At 43.1% G+C, this 24192-nt stretch overlaps 1 protein-coding gene across 3 annotated transcripts in view; it reads left to right on the top strand.

The window, feature by feature from the left end:
* Window positions 1-692: 692 nt before the first annotated feature.
* The window catches only part of LOC112232971 (cGMP-dependent protein kinase 1-like), a 35655-nt gene continuing 12155 nt past the window's right edge, over window positions 693-24192 (top strand). The window contains exons 1-13 of one of the 3 annotated variants that reach the window (XM_024400312.2): window positions 693-987; window positions 10420-10509; window positions 10627-10689; window positions 10818-10950; window positions 11062-11228; window positions 11362-11475; window positions 11624-11729; window positions 11838-11901; window positions 11997-12074; window positions 16470-16558; window positions 16688-16753; window positions 16843-16890; window positions 16998-17157. In XM_024400312.2, coding sequence (XP_024256080.1) covers window positions 10422-10509; window positions 10627-10689; window positions 10818-10950; window positions 11062-11228; window positions 11362-11475; window positions 11624-11729; window positions 11838-11901; window positions 11997-12074; window positions 16470-16558; window positions 16688-16753; window positions 16843-16890; window positions 16998-17157 — 1176 coding nt within the window. In that variant the 5' untranslated portion in view covers window positions 693-987; window positions 10420-10421. Of the gene's footprint in view, window positions 988-1840; window positions 1930-7135; window positions 8697-10419; window positions 10510-10626; window positions 10690-10817; window positions 10951-11061; window positions 11229-11361; window positions 11476-11623; window positions 11730-11837; window positions 11902-11996; window positions 12075-16469; window positions 16559-16687; window positions 16754-16842; window positions 16891-16997; window positions 17158-24192 lie in introns of those variants that run through there. The other 2 variants (XM_024400314.2, XM_024400313.2) reach the window with 2 other exon arrangements.

Genomic DNA, 24192 nt, shown 5'->3' with positions numbered 1-24192 from the left:
AAAGGATGCTGGGCTGGAAAAGATCCAATGATTTCACTGTGGCTTTCTGTGGAAAAACAGCACATGATAAAGTAGCAGCAGCTTTTTCCACCTTGTTTCCACCTCCAGCGTATATCACATTATTGTAGGATTAATGCTAGTTTCCGCTGGTTGAAACCAGTGGTTGAATGTCTCTGGTGATTATGTGTTTTGCAAGGTGCTATTTACCGTTGACTCTCACTTCTTTCATTCCTATCTTTTGAACCTGCTCTGGCACAATTTAGTGCTAATACAATGTGGGTCTGTATTGATCTTTGTTTTTACCGCTCTCTCTCTTCCCCTGTGTCAAAAGGCCTGTGTATTCATATGTGTTTTGTTTCTTACAAATGGAGAGAAAGACAGAGTATGAGGAGTATTCCTTTTCCCTCCCACTCATTCTTCATTCCCTTGTACCACGCTCCTCTGCCCTCCCATTAATTCCCCCCATCTCTTATTTTTTTCCTAGCCCCCTCTACTTCAACCTCCCTCCCTCCCTTCCCACCCATCCCTCCAAATCGGTTCTACCCTGTCTTCCTCTACCTGGTGTGATAGGAGGTGCCTCTGGGGTCTGGTTAATGATCCAACACTGGAGCTGCTGAGCAGACAGACAGATAAGGAGAGACAGGGGGAGTGGAAGAAAGGGAGAGAGAGAGAAGTAAGAGCAAGAGGCATGGGGGGGAGCCAGGTGAGATCAGAGAGAGGAGAGTGAGGGAGAGGAAAGATAAAGGATTAGGTGATAGTAGTCAGCGTGTTAGTGCCTGCACAGGTGAGTGGACTCTGAATAGGATTTCCCTTCAAGCTACAGGTGGAGAAAGCCTGATACAGGACCAACACAACACTTATCCTTAGCTGGATTTACAGTGCTGGAGGAAGGTCTTGAACCTCATGTGAAGATCCATGTGGTCACCCTAGCAGCTACACAGACTCACCCTCCGTCCTACCCCTCCTCTCTTCATAGACTACATACAGGTGAGTCTAACTTTAGTCTTTTCCCCTGTAGCATCAATGTATTTGTGCCAAAATGAGACCTGTTGGAGCAACATCAGAACCCAGTTGCAACTAAATGCACCTAGTTTTAATGAGCTCAGGTTGTGACTGTAATGACTGGCTTGGGGGCCAGTATACCTTTTAAACATGACTGACATACACTTCACACCAATGAATTCATATTTTCCATTTAGAAATTAAATATTTTTGTCTATAATTACAGAGTGGAAAATGTAGTCTCTTTATCTACTTTATTATGGTTAGTTGTTTGCTGGGTGACTTTACAATCACTGTAATACCATGTCTAATCTCTGCCCTGTCCAATGTTCAGGGTGAAGTAAAGGTAATTGGGGTCACGTGAAGAGCGGGCGCTAGGCAGTGCGAGATGGCATCGGAGGAGATGGCTGCTATTTGACAGGCTCTGAACCAATTATGCTATTGTGTGTGCTTTGTCGCATTATTTGTAACTTATTTTGTACATAATGTTTCTGCTACCGTCTCCTTTGACCGAAAAGAGCTCCTGGATATCAGTACAGCGATTACTCACCTCGTACTGGACGAAGATTTTTTCTTTAAGGAGTCGGACAGAAAGGATTTACTCAGACACCCGACAAGGCCCAAATCACCTTCATTTCGCAAGAGACAGATATATTGGGGATGTAAGTCGGGGTGCCTTGTAAGGATCCGACAGCGAGTGGGTAATCCGCCTCCACCATCAGTCCTATTTGCCAATGTGCTACCATTGGATAATAAGTGGATGAGCTCCGATCAAGACTATCCTACCAACGGGACATTAAAAAACAGTAATATCTTATGTTTCACTGAGTCGTGGCTGGACAATGACATGGATAACATACAGCTGGCTGGGTTTTCAGTGCATCGGGCAAGATAGAACAGCTGCCTCTGGGAAGACAAGGGGTGGAGGTCTGTCTATTTGTCAATAACAGCTGGTGCACAAAATCTAATATTAATTAAGGAAGTCTCAAGGTTTTGCTCGCCTGAGGTAGAGATTCTTTTAATCCGTTTTAACTCAAGTCTACCAGCATATTACGTGCGCAACCAGAGGAAAAATAACTCTAGACCACGATAACTCCACACAAGATCTCCCTCGCCCTCCATTTGGCAAATCTGACAATAACTTCATCCTCCCGATTCCTGCTTACAATCAAAAACTAAATCAAATTGTATTTTTCACACGCGCTGAATACAACAGGTGCAGACCGTACAGTGAAATGCTTACTTTACAAGCCCTTAACCAACAATGCAGCTAAGAAAATATCTAAAAAAAATGAAGAGATAAGAATAATAAATTATTAAAGAGCAGCACTAAATAACAATAGCAGTGCTGTATACAGGGGGTACCGGTACAGAGTCAATGTGCGGGGGCACCGGTGTTGAGGTAATATGTACATGTAGGGAGAGTTATTAAAGTGACTATCCATAGATAACAGCAGAGAGTAGCACCAGTGTTCCAGAGGGGGCGGGGGGCTGTCTCATGGTTGTCAGTGATCAGGCCTACCACTGTTGTGTCATCAGCAAACGTAATGATGGTGTTGGAGTTCTGCCTGGCCGTGCAGTCATAAGTGAACAGGGCGTACATGAGGGGACTGAGCATGCACCCCTGAGGGGCTCCCGTGTTGAGGGTCAGCGTGGCAGATGTGTTGTTACCTACTCTTACCACCTGGGGGCGGCCCGTCAGGAAGTCCAGGATCCAGTTGCAGAGGGAGGTGTTTTGTCCCAGGGTCCTTAGCTTAGTGATGAGCTGTATGGGCACTATGGTGTTGAAAGATGAGCTATAGTCAATGAATAGCATTCTCACATAAGTGTTCCTTTCTTCCAGGTGTGAAAAGGCAGTGTAGAGTGCAATAGAGGTTGCATAATCAGTGGCTCTGTTGGTGCAGTATGCAAATTGGAGTGGGTCTAGGGTTTCTTTGATAATGGTGTTTGATGTGAACCATGTAGAGGAAAAATAAATGCACACCTATTTACGCGAGGTGCTTGCTAGCGGAGTGGAAAACTTGAAAAAAAAGGAGAGACGTTGGATCTGTTGGGACGGTATGTGGGTCTAGGGTGTCCAGGGGGATGCTGTTGTGAGCCATGACCAGCCTTTCAAAGCATTTCATTGCTACATACATGAGTGCTACGGGTCGGTAGTCATTTAAGCATGTTACCTTAGTGTTCTTGAGCACAGGGACTGGTGGTCTGCTTGAAACATGTTGGTATTACAGACTCAGACAGGGAGAGGTTGGAAATGTTAGTAAAGACACTTGCCAGTTGGTCAGCGCATGCTTGGAGTGCACGTCCTGGTAGTCCGTCTGGCTGCAGAGAGCGAGATCACACAGTCATCCTAAACAGCTGATGCTCTCATGCATATTTCAGTGTTACTTGCCTCGTGGCAAAGCATAGAAGTAATTTAGCTCATCTGGTAGGCTCGTGTCACTGGGCAGCTTACGGCTGTGCTTCCCTTTGTCTGTTATAGTTTGCAACCCCTGCCATATCCGACTAGCATCGGAGCCGATGTAGTAAGATTCGATCTTAGTCCTGTATTGGCACTTTACCTGTTTGATGGTTCTTCGAAGGGCATAGCGGGATTCCTTATAAGCTTCCCGGGTCAGATTCCCGCTCCTTGAAAACCGCAGCTCTACCCTTTAGCTCAGTGTAAATGTTGCCTATAATCCATGGGTTCTGGTTGGGGTATGTACGTACAGTCACTGTGGGGACGACATCCTCGATGCACTTGGTGATAAAGTCAGTGACTGATGGGATGTACTCCTCAATGCCATCGGAAGAATCCCGAAACATATTCCACTCTGTGCTAGCAAAACAGTCCTATAGTTTAGCATCTGCTTCATCTGACCACGTTTTTATGGACCGAGTCACTGGTGCTTCCTGCTTTAATTTATGCTTGTAAGCAGGAATCAGGAGGATGGAATTATGGTTAGACTTGCCAAATGGAGGGTGAAGGAGAGCTTTGTGCAGAGTAAAGGTGGTCTAGAATTGGTTGTACATTTGGTTTAAATGTTTGTACATTTAACATGCTGAAAGAAATTAGGTCAAATTGATTTAAAGTGCATTAAAGTCCCCGGCCACAAGGATCGCCGCCTCTGGATGGTTTGCCTGTTTTGCTTATGGCGGTATACAGCTCATTGAGTGTGGTTTTAGTGCCAGCATCGGTCTGTGGTGGTATGTCCACAGTGACGAAAAAGATGAACTCTCGAGGAAGATAGAGTATCTTATGATAAGCTGGAGACCACACTAACTCAGGCGAGCTAAACCTCAAGACTTAGATACCTTAGATATCGTGCACCAGCTGTTGTTTAAATGCATTGGCCTCCGCCCCGTGTCTTACCAGAGGCTACTGTTCTGTCCTGCCTTAGAGGGTATTACCCTCCAGCTGTATGTTATTTATGCCGTCGTTCAGCCAAGACTCTGTGAAACATAAGATATTACAGTTTTTAATGTTCCGTTGGTAGGATAAATGTGCTTTTAGTTCATCCCATTTATTTGCAAGCGATTGAACATTAGCTAGCAGGACGGAAGGCAAGGGCAGATTAGCCACTCGTTGCCTTATCCTCACAAGGCACCCTGATCTCTTTTGTGAAATTTCCAATTCCTTCTCCATTGAATAACGGGGATCTGGGCCTGGTCGGATATCTGCATTATTTCCCTCCTGTCCGACTCATTAAATAATACTCTTCGTCCAGTTTGAGGTGAGCAATGGCAGTTCTGATGTCCGGAAGCTCTTTTCGGTCATAAGAGACGGTAGCAGCAACATTATGTATAAAACAAGTTATGAACAAAGCGAAAAACCCATCAAAGTAGCATGGTTGGTTAAGAGCCAAAAAGACAGCAGCCTTCCCCTCCAGTGCCACCATCAAGCTGGAAGTAACCAGTGACTTGCTCAATACGGAAGTGGTCAGTTGACACAGATGCTAAGCTACAGGTCTATTTTGCTAGCAGAGACCCGGAAAATGTTCCGGGAATCTTCTGATGGCATTGACGAGTACTGGCTGGCTTCATCAATAAGTGCATCGATGATGTCATCCCCACAGTTACCGTACGTACATAGCACAACCAGAAGCCATGGATTACAGGCAACATCCGCACTGAGCTAAAGGGTAGAGCTGCCGCTTTTAAGGAGCGGTACTCTAACCCGGATGCTTATAAGAAATCCCACTATGCCCTCTGACTGCCCTTAAAGAGGCAAAGCGCCAATACAGGACTAAGATTGAATCGTACAACACTGGCTCTGACGCTCGTTGGATGTGGTAGGGCTTGCAAACTATTAAGGACTACAACGGGAAGCACAGCCGTAAGCTGCCCAGTGACATGAGCCTACCAGGCGAGCACAATTACTTCTATGCTCGCTTCGAGGCAAGCAACACTGAAGCCTGCATGAGAACATCAGCTGTTTAGGACGACTGTGATCTCGCTCTCCATAGCCGATGGGAGTAAGAGCTTTAAACAGGTCAACATACACAAGGCCGCAGGGCCAGACGGATTAACGGGACATGGACTCCGAGCATGCGCTGACAAACTGGCAAGTGTCTTCGCTGACATTTTCAACCTCTCCCTGAACGAGTCTGTAAAACCAACATGTTTCAAGCAGACCACCATAGTCCCTCTGCTCAAGAACACTAAGGTAACCTGCCTAAATGACTACCAACCCGTAGCACTCACGTCTGTAGCAATGAAATGCTTTGAAAGGCTGGTCATGGCTCAGCGTTCAACACCATAGTGCCCTCAAAGCTCATCACTAAGCTAAGGACCCTGGGACTAAACCCCACCTTCTAATACTGGATCAGGGTGGTGTGCTTAGTCTCCCCTATACTCTCTGTTCACCCATGAATGCATGGCCAAGCACGACTTCAACACCATCATTATTAAGTTTGACAACGATGAGACAGCCTATAGAGATGAGGTCAGAGACCTGGCCGTGTGGTGCCAGGACAACAACCTCTGCTTCAACGTGATCAAGACTAACAAGATGATTGTGGACTACAGGAAAAGGATGACCGAGCAGGCCCCCATTCTCATCGATGGGGCTGTAGTGGAGCAGGTTGAGAGCTTCAAGTTCCTTGGTGTCCACATCACCAAAAAACTATCATGATCCAAACATACCAAGACAGTCGTGAAGAGGGCATGACAACGCCTAATACCCATCAGGAGACTGAAAAGATTTGGCAAGGGTCATCAGATCCTCAATAGGTTCTACAGCTGCACCATTGACAGCACTGGTTACATTACCGCCTGGTATGGCAACTGCTTGGCCTCCGACCGCAAAGCACTACAGAGGGTAGTCCATACGGCCCAGTACATCACTGGGGCCAAGCTTCCTGCCATCCAAGACCTCTACACCAGGCGGTGTCAGAGGAAAGCCCATAAAATTATCAGAGACTCCAGTTACCTAAGTTATAGACTGTTTTCTCCGCTACCACACATTAAGTGGTACCGGAGCGCCAAGTCTTGGACCAAAATGCTCCTCAACAGCTGCTACTCCCAAACCATAAGTCTCCTGAACAGCTAATCAAATCGCTCCCCGGACTATTTTACGCTGCTGCTCGTCACTGTTTATTATCTATGCATAGTCACTTTACCTCTACCTACATGTACATATTACCTCAATTACCTCGACTAGCCTGAGCCCCCGCACATTGACTCTGTACTGGTACCCCCTGTATATAGCCTCGCTACTGTTATTTTATTGTTTCTCTTTAATTATTTGTTATTTTTCTATTTTCATCTTTATATTTAACTATAAGTAAATACTTTCTTCACAATTATTTTTCTAAAACTGTATTGTTGGTTAAGGGCTTGTAAGTAAGTATTTCACTATAAGGTCTAGACCAGCAGAGATGGGTGAATTGAAACATTGAGGAGGATGGTATTTTAACCTAAAGCATTTAATAAAGACATTTATAGTACAATATTATGGGGAATAGGAATGAGAGGGCTACTTACAGTGTTGGACAGAGATCACAGCAGGGATTTAATGAGGGTATGATGCATGAGTTGAGGTGTTCAGAGGCTTGACCAGTACAGGACAGGATTTGACTGGGAAAACAAAAAACAATAACACACTACAGAGTTAGACAAAAGAGCTAAGAATGAGTTAGTCCAAGCAAGGAGTAAAATCATTGATGTTTAATAATGTGATTGTTTTTGTGTATGTGATTGACTCTACATACAATAATGAGCTAAAATTGATAGGGGTACTCGGAAAGTGCTTGGAGAGGAAACATTCAATGTGCCAGTGGATGAGCTGGCACGTGAGACATGGCTTAAATTCAGGTAATGAGAGAGTTGACAATGGTAGTGGAGTGGAGTGGTCATCGCCTCTTTATCAAGGAACAGGAATGGACTTGGCTGTTAATAAAATAGCAGATACATTCCATTATAGCTATGCCATCATAGGTTTGGACAATGGATTTCTCTATGAAGTCAAACACAGACTGAGCATCTCACCCACTTCAAAGTAGGCCAAGAAACGTTCCTGAATAAAGCCCTGATTATCCACATACCTGACGATAACAGACAACTGCAAGCAGACTGGTGGCGCCATAGGTCCCAGAGTGGCGGGGCAATTTTTACCCCCTAAGTCCTGGAGTTGTTCCTTATATGTTAACCTAACTAGGAAAACTCTGAACCCTATAAGGTATGACAGTGATTAATTAGTTGTAAAAAGGTTTCATGTGGGCTGTGATGGGACCAGTTTTTCCTAATCAGGTCACATGGTTTTAAAAAACTCCTGACCCTGGGGCGATGAAACCCCTGTCAAACTGCAGCTTCCTTATATTTGTTCATATAAATTATATTTAGACCGGATTGGGAGGGGAATTTCCTCTACCCAGACACATAGACAACAGAACTCACAGGGCTGAGCTTGCTTAATGCATGTTTGCATCATGCAGGCCTATGCAACTGTTGGCCTTATAAAACATTTACTCACATCTGTCATTACGATTATGATGACTGATTCATTTTGGATTGAAAACATATAGGCAGCCTAGCCAGCCCAATTTTGAATATAAACTACATTTGATCACATTCACATTTTCTCCTGACACAGAAATGGACTATAAATACTTAACTTTACAAATTAGTTTACCCTGACCTGATGGAACGTTACGCAGCTGCTCTTATTAGTAGCCTACAGTTGATCAGACTGAAAAATAGTCTAAATTTCATCCCATACAGCATGTCAGATTTCTGATGTTTAGGTGTAGAGTTTTTGCTTGGGTCTGTCCGGAGTGATTATGTGTTATCTTAGCTAAATAAATACTGGAGGAAAGTGGAAAGCCTACTTAAGCAAACGTGAAAAAATGCGCTGCGTCAACCTCTCTCTTTAATCCACATTTTCATGCATGATGCAATGGACGCTATCAAATCATTCGGAAAAGACAGTCACAAGTTCAATATGTGGGCATTCATATGCTCCCTGCTTTTGTTTTGCCATTTAGCTGAACAAACAATGTTCTTCAGGTCACTATACACACACCTTTCGACCAAGGCTCAGACTTTCCAAAAAGCAGACAAGGCCAGCAATACAGGTGGCTTGATGAAAGGCTCCCTGTTAACCAGCTTTACTATTGATACCAGTTGATATTGAACACCCTCACCTTTTCATCCTTCTTCATGAAACTGATCTCAGGCAGAGGTCGACCCTCCAGTGTTACCAACTCATTTTCAGGGTAAGTTGCTAGATGTCATTGCATGATAACATAAAACTGCATCATTACGTAGAATACACAATAATGTTACTCAAATTGACTGGCCATCTCAGCAAAAAATATGATTTGACATTTGTTCAGGTACAGACTCGCTCTCTTTTCTGTACTTCTGGCTGTACAATTTTGATTGAGACATGTTGATTGATCTTGTAAGTTCTGTTCAAGATCAAACATTCGTGACCAACTATATTTATTGGGTTTGGCTCATCGAACCAACAATGATTTGCAATTTGCAGAAATTGCTTGCTGCCTGCCGCTGCCGATGCACGAGCTGAGCGCCTGCTGCTGATGTCACTCACAATGCACTTTTGCAGCCAGGCACATGTGTTGTGACTGAGTGCGTGACAGAAAAAATAGTTTTTGTGTAATTTAGAGGGAAAATACGTGCATTTTTTATCATTTGAGTCACGTTTCAAAAGTTACTAAAAGTTCAAAATACATTTTTAAAAGTAGCAAAATTTGTTGCTAGGTGCTGTTTGAAAAAGAAGTTGCCAGGGTAGTTTGAAAAGTTGCTAAATCTAGCAACAACACTGCTAAGTTGGCATCACTGCGACCCTCACTTTTAATTCGCCCCTTTTCTGTGTACCCCAGAGAATGAAAGTGGTTCTTCAAGCTGTCCTCCGGCTACACCATGATGCTACCCCACACAGTGCTGTTGAAGTTACTGTAGACTTTCAATGCAAAACTGTGTATTTTCCTCAATTATTTGGTGACATGAATATATTTAGTATAGTTGTATCTAAAAATGATAACTTTTTTAATCTTTCTAATGTTTATATTTTTAGGAAATTTCACTGAGGAGATTGGTCCTCCCCTTCTTCCTCTGTGGATTCTCCACTGGTCTACATCTGTTGTATTCGGCGCATGTGACAGATAAAACTAGATTTGATTTGATGGGGATGTGTGTGCTAGGCTAACCCTGTGATTTGTTTGCATGGATGCTAAATGTATGCTCTGTCAACAGAGACCAAAGCAGTTTTTTATTGACTACTAAATTAGCCCTCGCAATCAGTGCAATTGTGAACTGGTCAGTGTATTTGGGTAGGATTTTTTGTTCACAGCTGTGTGTGTGTCCCTGCTAGCGTGTGCATGCATACTCATACACATGAATGGCCCAGGGAGATGTACTGTATATGCACAAACACATTCAAGAAAACACAAACAATTAGTGCTCCCATGAGAGAGTGGGTTTGTGTTTAAGACATGCACCAGACAATTATTCCTGCACACACCAAAAGGTAGCTTTCATTTCGGAAACAATTATCTGATTTATGAGACTGCCAAAAGGTACATAAATATTAGAGTCACAAGTGTTTAAGTGAATATAAACACAACATGACCATATAATTAGGACAGGACTTTACCTTAGTGATAACAGTTTCTATATGCATTGTCTTCCCAGGGTGTGATGGTATTTACAGTACCTCCTGTTGGTAGCCCATCAGTTGTGTGCATTATTCATGATGACAGTGTAGAGACCTCTCGCTGAATGCTGGCTGTGTGCCAGTTTAATGACAGATGAGGCAGTGGTGTGTGTGCGGTCGCATGTGTGGGTGGGTGCATGTTTTATGCAACTTGTATGAGTACATGTGTGCATAAGCATTTACATTTTGTGTGTAAGCCTACATGTTAATTTGTTTTCCCATCCTGTGACTCCTCACACATCCTCTACCCCTCCCCTCAGCCATGGAGTGCCAGGTGGAGGAGCTGAGGCAGCAGCTGGAGAAACAGACCCTGGTCAACCAGGAGCTGCAGAAACACAACAAGGACCTGGGTACAACCACAATCATGACCCTGACCATGATTATGATCACAACCAAGTCTACAGCCATAAAATAAACCATGATCTAAACCACAACTATCACAACCAATGGTATCCTTTCACCTCTAGAAAGAAGACTGCAGGAGACGGAGAAGTTGCTGCAGGAGCTTCAGAGTCATTACCATGACCTGGGTAAAGGGCTAAATGTGACTATGGCAACCCCCTGTGTGACGAACGGCAGCCATTTGTGTCAGATCACTAACCAAAGTGCAGCATGTATATTAACCCCATGTCCTGTGTGTGGTGTGTATCTATTCCAGAGTTCCCTGATCAGAGGATCAGTAATGAAGGGGGACTTGTGGTCAGGAAGAGCAGAGTGGCTGTCATGGCCCCTGAGCCAATCCCAGAGGATCAGCAGGAGATCATAAAGACTAAAGTCAAGAAGACCGTCAGGTGATTGGCTAGCGCTATGCATGCAGCATCATGATATGTACAGTATCATGTGTTATGTGACGTCAGTAGAGTATGCTGGTGTGAATATATACAGAATGTCTCTTTCCACAGTGAGACGAGTCTGATCATCAAGGCCATCCAGAAGAATGACTTCCTGAGTCGCCTTGACGATGAGCAGATAACCATGATGGTGGAGCTCCTGGTGGCCATCGACTTCAAACCAGGAAATGATGTAATCAAGGAGGGCACTGAGGGAGACAGCATGTACATCGTAGCAGGTATGTGTGAATTTCTCAACCATATACGGAGAAACACAACGAACATTTCACAAATAAGGGTTGCTAAGTCTGCTTACTATTTCCAATAAAATGATAACCCTCACCTCTCAATGTCCCCCCTCTATCCCTTTAGCGGGTGAGCTCCTTGTCAGTCAAGCAGATTGTAACCTTCGAACCCTGACCTGTGGGGATGTTTTTGGAGAGTTGGCTATTCTGTATAACTGCAAACGCACAGCCACAGTCAAAGGTGAGATGGTATTATAAAATGTGGATATTGAGAAGTACACAATATGGTATTAACTGTGTACCTTCCTACATTCTGTATTATGCATGTGCTGTACCGAATATTGCTTGTTGTTATGAATTAATTGTTCCCCTCACTCCCATCGTCGTAGCCAAGACAGTGGTGCGTCTGTGGTTTATGGAGAGACAGATGTATAGAACCATCATGACCAACAAGTCCAAGAAGAAACGTGAACAGCTAATGGGCTTCCTAAAAACGTGAGTTTACACACTTAACCTTACAACTTGCACTCTCTTGGTCACACGCACATGCACCCACCCACCCGCACACTCTGCTAATTCTGCTCTGATATGCTTACGTATCAGGTCTCGGACTCTGAAGGCCCTAAATGACAGTCAGCTCTCTAAGATAATTGACTCCATGGAGGAGGTTTGTACTCAGCCATTTGACACACCTCCCCATACTAGATACATTTTCCAGAGCATTAACATCCAAATCCATATGAAATCTGTTCCTCCTTGTAGGTGAAGTACCAGAACAATGATGTCATTGTACGTGAGGGGGCGGAGGGCAACACGTTCTACATCATTCTCAAAGGAGAGGTACGGGGGACATGTTTGGCGGTTACAGTGATCCAAAACTAGGAAAGTTATGACACACAAATGGGCTGCTACACAGTCACTATGGGAGCTCTTTCTAGAGCACCCAGTTAAATTGTGCTGAAGAATTTATTTAACATTTCTTAATAGTTAAACTAGTGGGAAAAATCTGAGTTTTCTTAATTTACTGTCATCCTAAATTAAGATATTATATTAATTTAAATTAAGTTACTTTCCATAATGTGGAAAGTATTTGTTACTACATTACAAAAGCTGACCCCATCGAATTGGGGGGGGAATTACACATCCTTTTTACCTCAGATTGGGATATAAAAAAAGTATAGTTTTATTTTATTTTATTTCACTTTATTTAACCAGGTAGGGTAATTGAGAACAAGTTCTCATTTGCAACTGCGACCTGGCCAAGATTAAGCAAAGCAGTTCGACACATACTGTACAACAACCAGAGTTACACATGGAATAAACAAATGTACAATCAATAATACAGTAGGAAGTCTATATACAGGGAGTGCAAATGAGGCACGCTAAGGGAGGTAAGGCAATAAATAGGCCATGGTGGCAAAATAACTACAATATAGCAAATAAACACTAGAATGGTAGAATGTGCAGAAGATGAATGTGCAAGTAGAGATACTGGGATGCAAAGGAGCTAAATAAATACAGTATGGAGATGAGGTAGTTGGATGGGCTATTTACAGATGGGCTATGTAGTAAACATAATAACAAAATATCAATTGTTTCAAACATCTTCAATTTTGTGCTGTTGGTTTTGTCATAAGCGCTGGGGTCGCAGGACTGACATTCTGACCATAACGCTTGCGTTGCGTTGCCAGGCACTAAAATACTGTCTGCATTGCCAGGCGCTAAAATAGAAGTTGCTTCTATTTGTGGCTCAGAACGTGCTGCAATTCCTGCCTCTCCCATCTCCTCATTGGTTTATGATAGCAGATACCCACATGCCATCTCCTCATTGGTTATTCTCAGGTGGGTGATTGAAAGACGAACTGAGGTCAGTCATCGTCATGGTAACTATGAAAGTTAAATGCCAATCGCCATATAAAGGCCAAAGAAGAAAATGTCTGGAAGCAGGAGAGATGACTAGAAACGATTCGGTTGACTGTTTTATGTGTGGATTAATTGTCGGAGTGGAGGACCTTGTGCATTTCAGGTAAAATAACAACTCAATGTTCATATCTCAAAACAAATTAATATGATACATTAGCTAGCAACTGCAAGCTATCTAGCTATATTGCCATAAATGTTTAATGCTTTTCGACCTTTTTTGCATTTTTCCTATTTTGTTGCCTTACAACCTGGAATGAAAATATATTTTGTGGGGGGTTTGTATCATTTGATTTACAAAACATGCCTACCACTTTGAAGATGCAAAATATGTTTTATTGTGAAACAAACAAGAAATAAGACAAAAAAAACACACAACTAGAGCGTGCATAACACTCCTAAAGCCTATACTTTATAGAGCCATCTTTTGCAGCAACTACAGCTGCAAGTATCTTGGGGTATGTCTCTATAAGCTTGGCACATCTAGCCACTGGGATTTTTGCCCATTTTTCAAGGCAAAACTGCTCTCACTCCTTCAAGTTGGATGGGTGTACAGCAATCTTTAAGTCAAACCACAGATTCTCAATTGGATTGATGTCTGGGCTTTGACTAGGCCATTCCAAGACATTTAAATGTTTCCCCTTAAACCACTCGAGTGTTGCTTTAGCAGTATGCTGCAGGAAGGTGAACCTCCGTCCCAGTCTCAAATCTCTGGAAGATTGAAACAGGTTTCCCTCGAATTTCCCTGTATTTAACGCCATCCATCATTCCTTAAATTCTGACCAGTTTCCCAGTCCCTGCCGATGAAAAACATCCCCACAGTGAAGCATGGTGGTGGCAGCATCATGCTGTGGTGGTGTTATCGGGGTGAGGCGAGGTGTTGGGTTTGCGCCAGATAGTGTTTTCCTAGTTGGCCAAAAAGTTCAATTTTAGTCTCATCTGACCAGAGTACTTTCTTCCATATGTTTGGAGAGTCTCCCACATGCCTTTTGGCGAACGCCAAACGGGTTTGCTTATTTATTTCTTTAAGCAATGGCTTTTTTTATGGCCACTTCCGTAAAGTCCAGCTCTGTGGAGTGTACGGCTTAAAGTGGTCCTATGGACAGATACTCCGATCTCTGCTGTGGAGCTTTGCAGCTCCTTCAGACCTTTGGTCTCTTTGTTGCCTCTCAGATTAATGCCCTCCTTGCCTGGTCTGTGAGTTTTGGTGGGTGGCCCTCTCTTGGCAGGTTTGTTGTGGTGCCATATTCTTTCCATTTTTTAATAATGGATTTAATGGTGCTCTGCGGATGTTCAAAGTTTCAGATTTTTTTAATAACCCAAACCTGATCTCCACAACTTTGTTCCTGACCTGTTTGGAGAGCTCCTTGGTCTTCATGGTGCCGCTTGATTGATGGTGCCGCTTGCTTTGTGGTGTTGCAGACTCTGGGCCCTTTCAGAACAGGTGTGTGTATATTTTTGTTTTAGAATTTTTTTAAACATGTTTTTTTTTCCATTTCACTTCACCAAATTGGACTATTTTGTCAATTACATGAAATCCAAATAAAAATCCATTCAAATTACAGGTTGTAATGCAATAAAATAGGAAAAACTCCAAGGGGATGAATACTTTTGCAAAGGCATTATAGATATTCCATGAAAAATCAGCCGTTTCCAGCTACAATTTACAACATTAATAATGTCTACACTGTATTTTTGATCAATTTGATGTTATTTTAATAAACAAAAAATGTGCTTTTCTTTCAAAAACAAGGATATTTCTAAGTGACCCCAAACTTTTGAACGGTAGTGTTTATCTGACTAAACTATGAAAAACAAGAATTGTAGTTTGAATTCCGTAAAGTGAGTGTGGAAGAGGTGCATTTTTTTGCAAGCATAAAACGCTGACACTACACATCAAAGTATATCTGACCAAATTATGAAACGCTAACATTGAATTTTTTGTTTGTTGTTGCCTATCAACAATGACAAGCCACAACGGTCTGACAACTTAGATGGAAATTTACAGAGGATAATAGAGGATGGTATTGCCACATCTTCAAATTTAAGCCTACTAGAAAGTGTGTACACAGGCCTGTAGGGAAGAAAAAGCCATTCCGCTACCTCTCCCTAGGAATAGTAAAGCCCCCTTTACTGGCTCAAATAGCCGACCAATCAGCCTGTTAACAATCCTAAGTAAAGTTTTTGAAAAAATTGTGTCTGACCAGATACAATGCTATTTTACAGTAAAAAAATGTACAACAGACTTTCAGGATGCTTATAGGGAAGGACATTAAACAAACACAGCACTAATGACTGATGGTTGACTCACAGACATTATCGATCGTAGTCTGCTGCTGGAAAAATGTATGTGTTATGGCTTACATAATACAAATGTATTAATACAAATGTATTATAATTATCCACTTAAATGTTTTCCTCAACAACAAAAAAATGTATGCGAACTGGGCTCGAACCTGAGATTAAAAAACACTATCAATTATAAGTCAATCGCTTTAGCAGTATGTGGCACCTAGAAGTGATAATGACAGCTATAGCCTACATAACTGTTGTTTGTAAAATCCAGAAGGCTCTTTGTTTTTTCAAACAATGTACAACAGACTTTCTTGTAAGGACCTCATTTATATTTTTTCTAAAAGAGCACACGGGGGTGTTTGAAACAGATACACAAACATGTGGATTTTGTCATATATGCAAACATTTTTAAATGTTGCCTAATGTTAGTAGTAGCTATTTGTATAGTCAAGGATTCACCAGTGCAATATTTCACGTCACATTTTGTTACAGAACAAGTAAACCTTGAGTTTGTAAATTTAAAATATCTCTCTGGTGGCTAAGGTTGACCTATTTCTTGAAAATCTAAGATCTTTGATGGGCTGAAGCAGAAGTTGTGCCAGGATGTAATCACTGCCACCTGGTGAGGTTAGCATAGAGCTAACTTGTTCCGTATCATGTTATCTGATGGGAACAGCTACAATTAAGCGTTTGGTCACATGCAAGTACATCAACTATATTAAATGGGTGATTACACATTTTCAGCGTGAGAAGCTGTTTAACTTTAACTGTGTGCTTATGTTTGCAAGTAAGACTCCACTGAAATTGTACACCCTTTGTTTGATGATCATAGTGAACAACGACTTACTACACTAGTGGAGGATTGGAGTCTACAATACTCCTACCTGTGCTTACCAATCCATGTGTTTACTAAGGACAAAAATGTGTGTGTGTGTATGTGTGCGTGCTAATAATGCCTGCCTATGTGTGTGTGCGGATGTGTGTACGTGCATGTGGGCATGTGTGTGTGTCTGCCCTCAGGTCAAGGTGACTAAGAAGTTGAATGGGCAGGAGAAACAGATTCGCAAGATGGGCAAAGGGGAGCATTTCGGGGAATTGGCCCTGATACGGTAACCATGGATACATTAGTAGCTAAGGCTATAAATAGACTTCATGTTGTTCATTAAAATGACCCCGGTGTGCAGTAGCTATTAGTTAATGTGGCTGCTCATAAGTGTGGATCTGTATGTAACCCGCAGTGAAATCCTGAGGACTGCAACATGTACTGCTGTTGGCCCTGTGACCTGCTTCTCCATCGATAAGGAGTGAGTCTGAACAAGTAACATTAAATTTCTTAATCGATTGGTTTATCGATTGATTGAATGACTAATGGTCTGTTACGTTACACTTCCAGGGTGTTTGAGGAGACGATCCCCATTGAACACCTGGAGCTCCATGATGAGTGAGTACAAAGACACACTTGCCCCTTTTAGCAGTGCCCTTCTCCTCCTAGTTCTATGTTCACCACTTTAGTCTAGTCAAGCTGTGTAACTGTTGTCTGTGTCCCAGCATCAGCTCTAAGGTTTTGGAGGAGCCAGATGCTCCAGAGAAGACCAGTCCTAGTTCCTATCTGAGACTGAAGGACCTGATCCCCGTACTGTACCAGGAGGGGCGTTACCAGGGAGAACCTGTCACTCTCGGAGTGGGAGGGTTTGGTCGCGTTGAACTGGTATGTGTGTGAGTTTGGTGTTGTAGTTGTGTTTGGCAAGTTAGAGGCTGAAACCAACTGATTAAGTGTTTAATATTTATTAGGATCCCCAATTTGCTGCTACCGATGCAGTGGCTACTCTTCCTGGGGTCCAAACAGGAAACAACACAACATTAAATACATAATATATACATAGCACTACATTTACATTTCAATGTAGCCATTCATCAGACACTCCCATCCAGAGCGACCCACATCTAGTCAATTCATCTTAAGATAGTCGATACATAATACAATACAACATGCATACAAATGTCTGTGTCTCTTCACAGTCCCTGTCGTGCGGTAAGGTGTTCTTCTATCTGGTTTTATTGCTAGCATGAGTTACCTGGGGTGGCAGAGTTACATTTAGTCATGGCTCTATTTAATAATGTGTGTTTCCCAGCCTCTATTCTGGACCTGGAGACTGTGAATAGACCTCTGGTTGCATGTCTTGTGTGATATCGATGAGTGTCCGAGCTGTGCCAACTCCTTGAACAGACAGTTCGGTATTTTCAACACATGTATAAGTGGTCATACAGTACAATACGTTTTGTAGGTGATTCTTATGTTGATGATGTAAAGAATATTTGGTGGTCTGCACCCATTAAGAAAATGACTGTAAAAACGGGTAAATCCACATGGATTGATGAGGGGGGGGGAAATTGTATGGTTGAGGGGGATGAGGCAAAAGGTATGTCAAATATATCTGGCAGCACAACCGATTAGCAAACGTACTGCAAATTGAGCAATCATGTGAATAAAAAGAAGAAGAAACTATAATATTAAAGCAAAGATAAATGATGTAAAGAATGATAGTAAAAAGCTTTGGAGCACCATAAATAACATTTTGGTCAAAAAGGCAACCTCAGTTCCATCATTCATGGAATCATATGGCTTGTTCATCACAAAACCCACTACCTAAGAATAGTAAAGCCCCCTTTACTGGACTGTAGGACCTGTCTGGTTGACTGAGATATCAAGAAATCCGAGCAACGCCTGATCACGGACAGACATCTTCCCATTTTAGTGACATTGAGTTTATATGTTTTGACCATGACAGCTTGCTATCTAGGGTGACACCCAGCAGTTTAGTTTCTTCAACTTGCTCAATAGCCACATTATTCAATAATAGATCCAGATGAGATGTAGGGTTATTTCTCCCAAATATTATGCTTTTAGGTTTGGAGATATTCAAAGCGCATTCAGAAAGTTTTCACACCTTTTTTTCAACATTTTATAGCCTGAACTTAAAATTGATAAAATTGCGATTTTTGTCACTGGCCTACACACAATATCCCATAATGTCCAAGTGGAATGATGTTTTCTGAATTTTTACTAAGTAATAAAAAATGAAAAGCTGAAATGTCTTGAGTCAATAAGTATTCATCCTCTTTCTTATGGCAAGCCTAACTAAGTTAATTACACTTGAATCGTGTATGAATTTTTCCATATACGTCAGGAAGCAGGTGCAGAAGGTGAGTTCACTAATGATAAATGCAGATAAACAAAACATGACAAGCGTACAGACCGTGAATCAAAACAAACCAATACTGCCTGAAGACTGAGGCTACTGAGGGCTAAATAAAGGAGAGGTAAATCAAAGTGAGGATGAAGTCCAGGTGTGTGTAATGATGGGGAGCAGGTGTGCGTAGTAATGGTTGCCAGGGCTGGTGGTTAGTAGGTTGGCAATGACATGCGCTGGAGAAGGGGAGTGGGAGTAGGCGTGACATCAATACACCCAGTCAATTCAAAGATACAGGAGTCCTTGCTACAGTGCCTTGCGAAAGTATTCGGCCCCCTTGAACTTTGCAACCTTTTGCCACATTTTAGGCTTCAAACATAAAGATATAAAACTGTATTTTTTTGTGAAGAATCAACAACAAGTGGGACACAATCATGAAGTGGAACGACATTTATTGGATATTTCAAAAAATTTTAACAAATCAAAAACTGAAAAATTGGGCGTGCAAAATTATTAAATCATTAAAACATTCCCTAACCAGAAACCGTGGATTGATGGCAGCATTCGCATGAAACTGAAAGCGCGAACCACTGCTTTTAATCAGGGCAAGGTGACTGGTAACATGACAAACACTGCAGGCTTGGAGCTAAACACAGGCAAAATCCTAGAAGAAAACCTGGTGCAGTCTGCTTTCCACCAGACACTGGGAGATTAATTAAACTTTCAGCAAGACAATAACCTAAAACACAAGGCTAAATCCATACTGGAATTGCTCAGTTACAGTTCTGACTTAAATCTGCTTGAAATGTATGGCAAGATTTGGAAATAGTTGTCTAGCAATGATCAGCAACCAATTTGAGAGAGCTTGAATAATTTTGAAAATAATAATGGGCAAAGATTTTACAATACAGGTGTGCAAATCTCTTAGAGACTGACCCAGAAAGACTCACAGCTGCTGTTGCTGCCAAATGTGATTCTAACATGTACTCACTCAGAGTTGTGAATACTTACAGTACCAGTCAAAAGTTTGGACACACCTACTCATTCCAGGGTTTTTCTTTATTTTTACTATTTTCTACATTGTAGCATAATAGTGAAGACATCAAAACTATGAAATAGCACATATGGAATAATGTAGTAACAAAAAACATGTTAAACATGTTAAACAAATTCTTTAAACAGATTCTTCAAAGTAGCCACCCTTTGCCTTGATGACAGCTTTGCACACTCTTGGCATTCCCTGAACCAGCTTCATGAGGAATGCTTTTCCAAAAGTCTTGAAGGAGTTCCCACATATACTGAGCACTTGTTGGCTGCTTTTTCTTCACTCTGCGGTCCAAATCATCGCAAACCATCTCAATTGGGTTGACGTTAGGGCTGTTGCGGTGACCATATTACCGCCACACCGACGGTCACGAGTCATGAAGGCAGTCAAATTCCACATGACAGTTTAGTCACGGTAATTAGGCTTCTCCAGCTGTGATTCTGCTGCCGGTCATTAGTAGCGTACCAAACCTACTAACTGCCTGGTATTCAGTACTCTATTGTCCCTCTAATCACTCTGACATCAATGCAAATGTATTCGAAAATCCAATCAAACACTCCATGAGAGCCCATGTTGCGCAACATTTCTATAGGCTATGCAGAGTGATGTCCGCTAATAACAATAGGAGGATCCCATCAGCTTTCGATAGGCTAGGCCTACTATATTGAGTACATGTAAAGACAAGATTAAGTCAAGAATAGTCTGATGGGTGACAATATTAGCCTATCACTTGTGAATTATATATTATCACTTGTGAATGATGCCCAGCATAAGAAACAATGCCTTTTCAATCATAGTCACACACCTCATGTAGCCTAGCCCATAGGCCTATATGTTTTAATAAGGTTTTTATCACAACAAAAGTGTACAAATAGCTTAAAATTAAGCACATTAATCCGCTTTGCAAGGGGTGTAGAGCCTAACTGGCATATATTCGTAGCGTGTGAGTTTCAAGTATGGAGAAGATAAATGTTTAAATTTGATTTCTCGCACTGAATAGTATAGGTAGACTTTTGCACTATGGGGGATTGTAGATTGACATAGGATAGTGCTTTTTCTGTTCGTTAGGCATACTCTTCTTGTTGGCTGACAAAGTAAATGTGAAAGTAAATGTGAAAGTTTCTTCCAGTATCTTCAATATGCACCTCGGAAATGGATAAGGACGCATGCAGGTGCATCCCCGATGTGTCTGTCTTAACTTGTAGCCTGTGAGAAAGACCCGTGATAGATAGCCGTGTGAGTGAGAGACGCTTCATATTGCAACGCACACTCAGGGAGAAGGGCACCACGCAGCACTCCGGGCTGTAAAAGGCATGGATCTTTTTAGGGTGCATTACTGCCACAAAGGGTATGCCGCTGTGAAATTTGAGGCATTATCTATTGCTATCTAGAGACTATTGGAGTGTGTAAAGCCTGCGCAAAAAAACAAAGCGGAGCTCATGCCTTTTCAAGCAACTTTTTTCAAATCATCATTAGTCTGATGCAGGACAAAGTATTTGTCACACCCTTGATCTGTTTCACTTGTATTCGTACTTGTCTCTATCCCCCACCAGGTGTCTCCAATCTCCCCTCATTGTCCCCTGTGTATTTATACCTGCATTTTCTGTTTGTCTGTTGCCAGTTCATCTTGTCCCATCAAGTCAAACCAGCGTGTTCCTGTGTTTCCTGTTCTCTAGTTTTAGTTTTTCCTAGTCTTCCCAGGTCTGACCTTTCAGCCTATCCTGACCCTGTTCCTGCCTGCCATCCTGTACCTGCCTGAATCTGATTTGGATTATGACTCTTTGCCTGCCTTGACTTACCTTTTGCCTGTCCCTTGTACTATAATAAACTCTGAGACTCGTCCTATCCGCCTCCTGTGTCTGCAGCTGGGTCTTAGCCTGAGCTGTGATAGTACGAACTGGCCATGACTGACCCAGCAGACTCGGACCAGCTCCGCAATGCTGTCTCCTCCCAAGGAGCCACCATTGGAAGACATGATTAGTTACTGCAAAGCCTTATGGAGGGCAGAATGACATGACCATGCATGCAATACATTCCTGGAGCAATTCCGAGGATTCCTTACTAGGCAGCAAGCCACAACCGTAATCCCCCTGACTCTCAGCAACCCTGCCACCAGCAGCGCTTCTTCCAAGCCTACCTCGGTGTCCCGAGAACCTCACTTACGACGTCTGGATTGCTAAGCTGAAGATACTGGATCCTGCCAGGCTTTTCTCTTCCAGTGTCCCTCATCTTCAAGCTGCAGCCTTTTTCGTTCCCCTCGAACCGCTCAAAAATAGCGTACCTCGTAACGTTGATGTCCGGGATGGCACTCGCCTGGGCTACGGCGGTTTGGGAGCAACAGTCCACTGTTTGCCTCAGTCTGGAGTAGTTTGTGGTGGAGGTACGAAAAGTGTTAGATTCTCCATTGTCCAGGAGAGAGGCTGCTCGTACACTGCTCCAACTACATCAAGACTCACACATAGTATGGCAGACTACGCGGTGGATGATCGCACGTTGGTGGCTGGAAGACAGCCTTTAACACGGCTGGCGGGCACTATGAGTACTTGGTTATGCCTTTCGGGACTGACCAACACTCCCGCTATGTCCCAGGCCCTGGTCAACGATATGCTTCGGGACATGCTGAACCGTTTTTTGTTTGTCTACCTCGACGATATCCTTGTCTTTTCCCATTAAGCTCAAGAGCACGTCCGACAGAACCTTCAGCGACTCCTGGAGTGCAGCTGTTCATTAAAGCGGAGAAGTGTGAATTCCATCGCTTCATCAACTCCTTCCTAGGATACGTCATCACTGTAGGACATATACAGATGGATCCAGACAAGGTGAGAGCTGTGGTCGATTGGACTCAACCCACATCCAGAATGCAACTGAAACGTTTCCGTGGATTTGCTCACTTCTACTGCTACTTCATCTGGGGTTACAGCACCCTAGCTTTCCCCCTCTCAGCACTCACTTCTCCCAAGTCTCCATTCATGTGGTCTCAAGCAGCTGACCAGGCGTTCTCTGACCTCAAACATCGATTCACTACAGCCCCCATCTTAATTCATCCAGACCCCTCCCGTCAGTTTGTGGTGGAGGTCGAAGCCTGGGATGTTGAAGTGGGGGCTGTCCTGTGCCAGTGTTCTACCCAGGATCAAAAGCTGCACCCCAGCACTTTTCTCTCCAATAGTCTTACACCTGCTGAAAGGAACTATGATGTGGGGAATAGAGAACTGCTCGCTGTCAAGGTGACGTTGGAGGAGTGGAGGCACTGGTTGGAGGGGGCGGAACACCCATTCTTACTGTGGACTGACCATAACAACCTGGAATATCTCCGCACCGCCATTCTACTCAACCCTAGGCAGGCTCGTTGGGCCCTGTTATTTACCCGTTTCAATTTCACTTCTACCACCCGGGGTCCAAGAATATGAAACCTGACGCACTTCCACATTTGTTTAGGCCCGCTACTACTCCGTCTGACTCCGAGATCATCCTCCTTACCTCCTGTCTAGCGGCTGCACTCGTCTGTGGTATAGAGAGCCTGGTCCATATTGTGCAGCCGGACGCCCGTAACACACTTCCCGGCTCGGCCAATGGTCTCTTGCTCTTCGAATGATCCCCTGCTCTTCCCTGAGCAAGAAGAAGTTAGCATACCCTCTGCCGAGATGTTCGTCCACGGCTGTCGCCGTACCTGGAAGAGAGCCCGGGCCACATTCAGGTATCAGCCACAGGCTGATCGCCACCGGATCCCTGCTCCCCACTATTGGCACGAGCAGAGTGTATGGCTTTCCACTCGGGACCTGCCCCTCCGGGTGGAGTCCTTTAAACTTCCCCCCGTTTCATCGGTCCTTTCCCCATCTCAAAAATCCTTAGCCCCTCTGCTGTTCGTCTTCTGTTGCCCCACACCGTCTGTATACATCCCACTTTTCATGTGTCTAGGATTAACTTGTTATTTGCAGGTGGGACGGTAGCGTCCGGTGAAATTGCAGTGCACAAAATTCAAACTACAGTATTATAAATATTTAACTTTCAGAAAATCACAAGTGTAATACATCAAAATAAAGCTTAACTTCTTGTTAATCCAGCCGCTGTGTCAGATTTCAAAAATACTTTACGGCGAAAGCACACCATGCAATTATCTGAGGACAGCGCCCCGCTGTGTGTTCATACAAACACATGAAAAACATATTTCAACCAGGCAGGTGTGACACTGCCATATCAGTTCTGTCATACTCACAGACGTAATTTGGACAGTTGTAGAAACATTATAATGTTTTCTATCCATATCTACCAATTATATGAATATCCCAGCTTCTAGGCCTGAGTAACAGGCAGTTTACTTTGGGAACCCTTTTTCCCCAAACGTCAAAATACTGCCCCCTACCCCAGAGAGGTTAAACATCTGTCTCACAGCCCTTTGTCTCCTGTTTCCAGGCCCACCCCTCTCCCTCCTCTCTAGTATTTGTTTTAACTAGACTTCCCAGTTCTGACCTTTCTGCCTGTCCTGACCCTGATCCTGCCTGCTGTCCTG

Source organism: Oncorhynchus tshawytscha, linkage group LG05, assembly GCF_018296145.1.
Source record: "Oncorhynchus tshawytscha isolate Ot180627B linkage group LG05, Otsh_v2.0, whole genome shotgun sequence".
NCBI lineage: Eukaryota > Metazoa > Chordata > Actinopteri > Salmoniformes > Salmonidae > Oncorhynchus > Oncorhynchus tshawytscha.
Note: the sequence above shows the minus strand (reverse complement) of the source record. Positions and strands in the feature narration are given on the sequence as shown.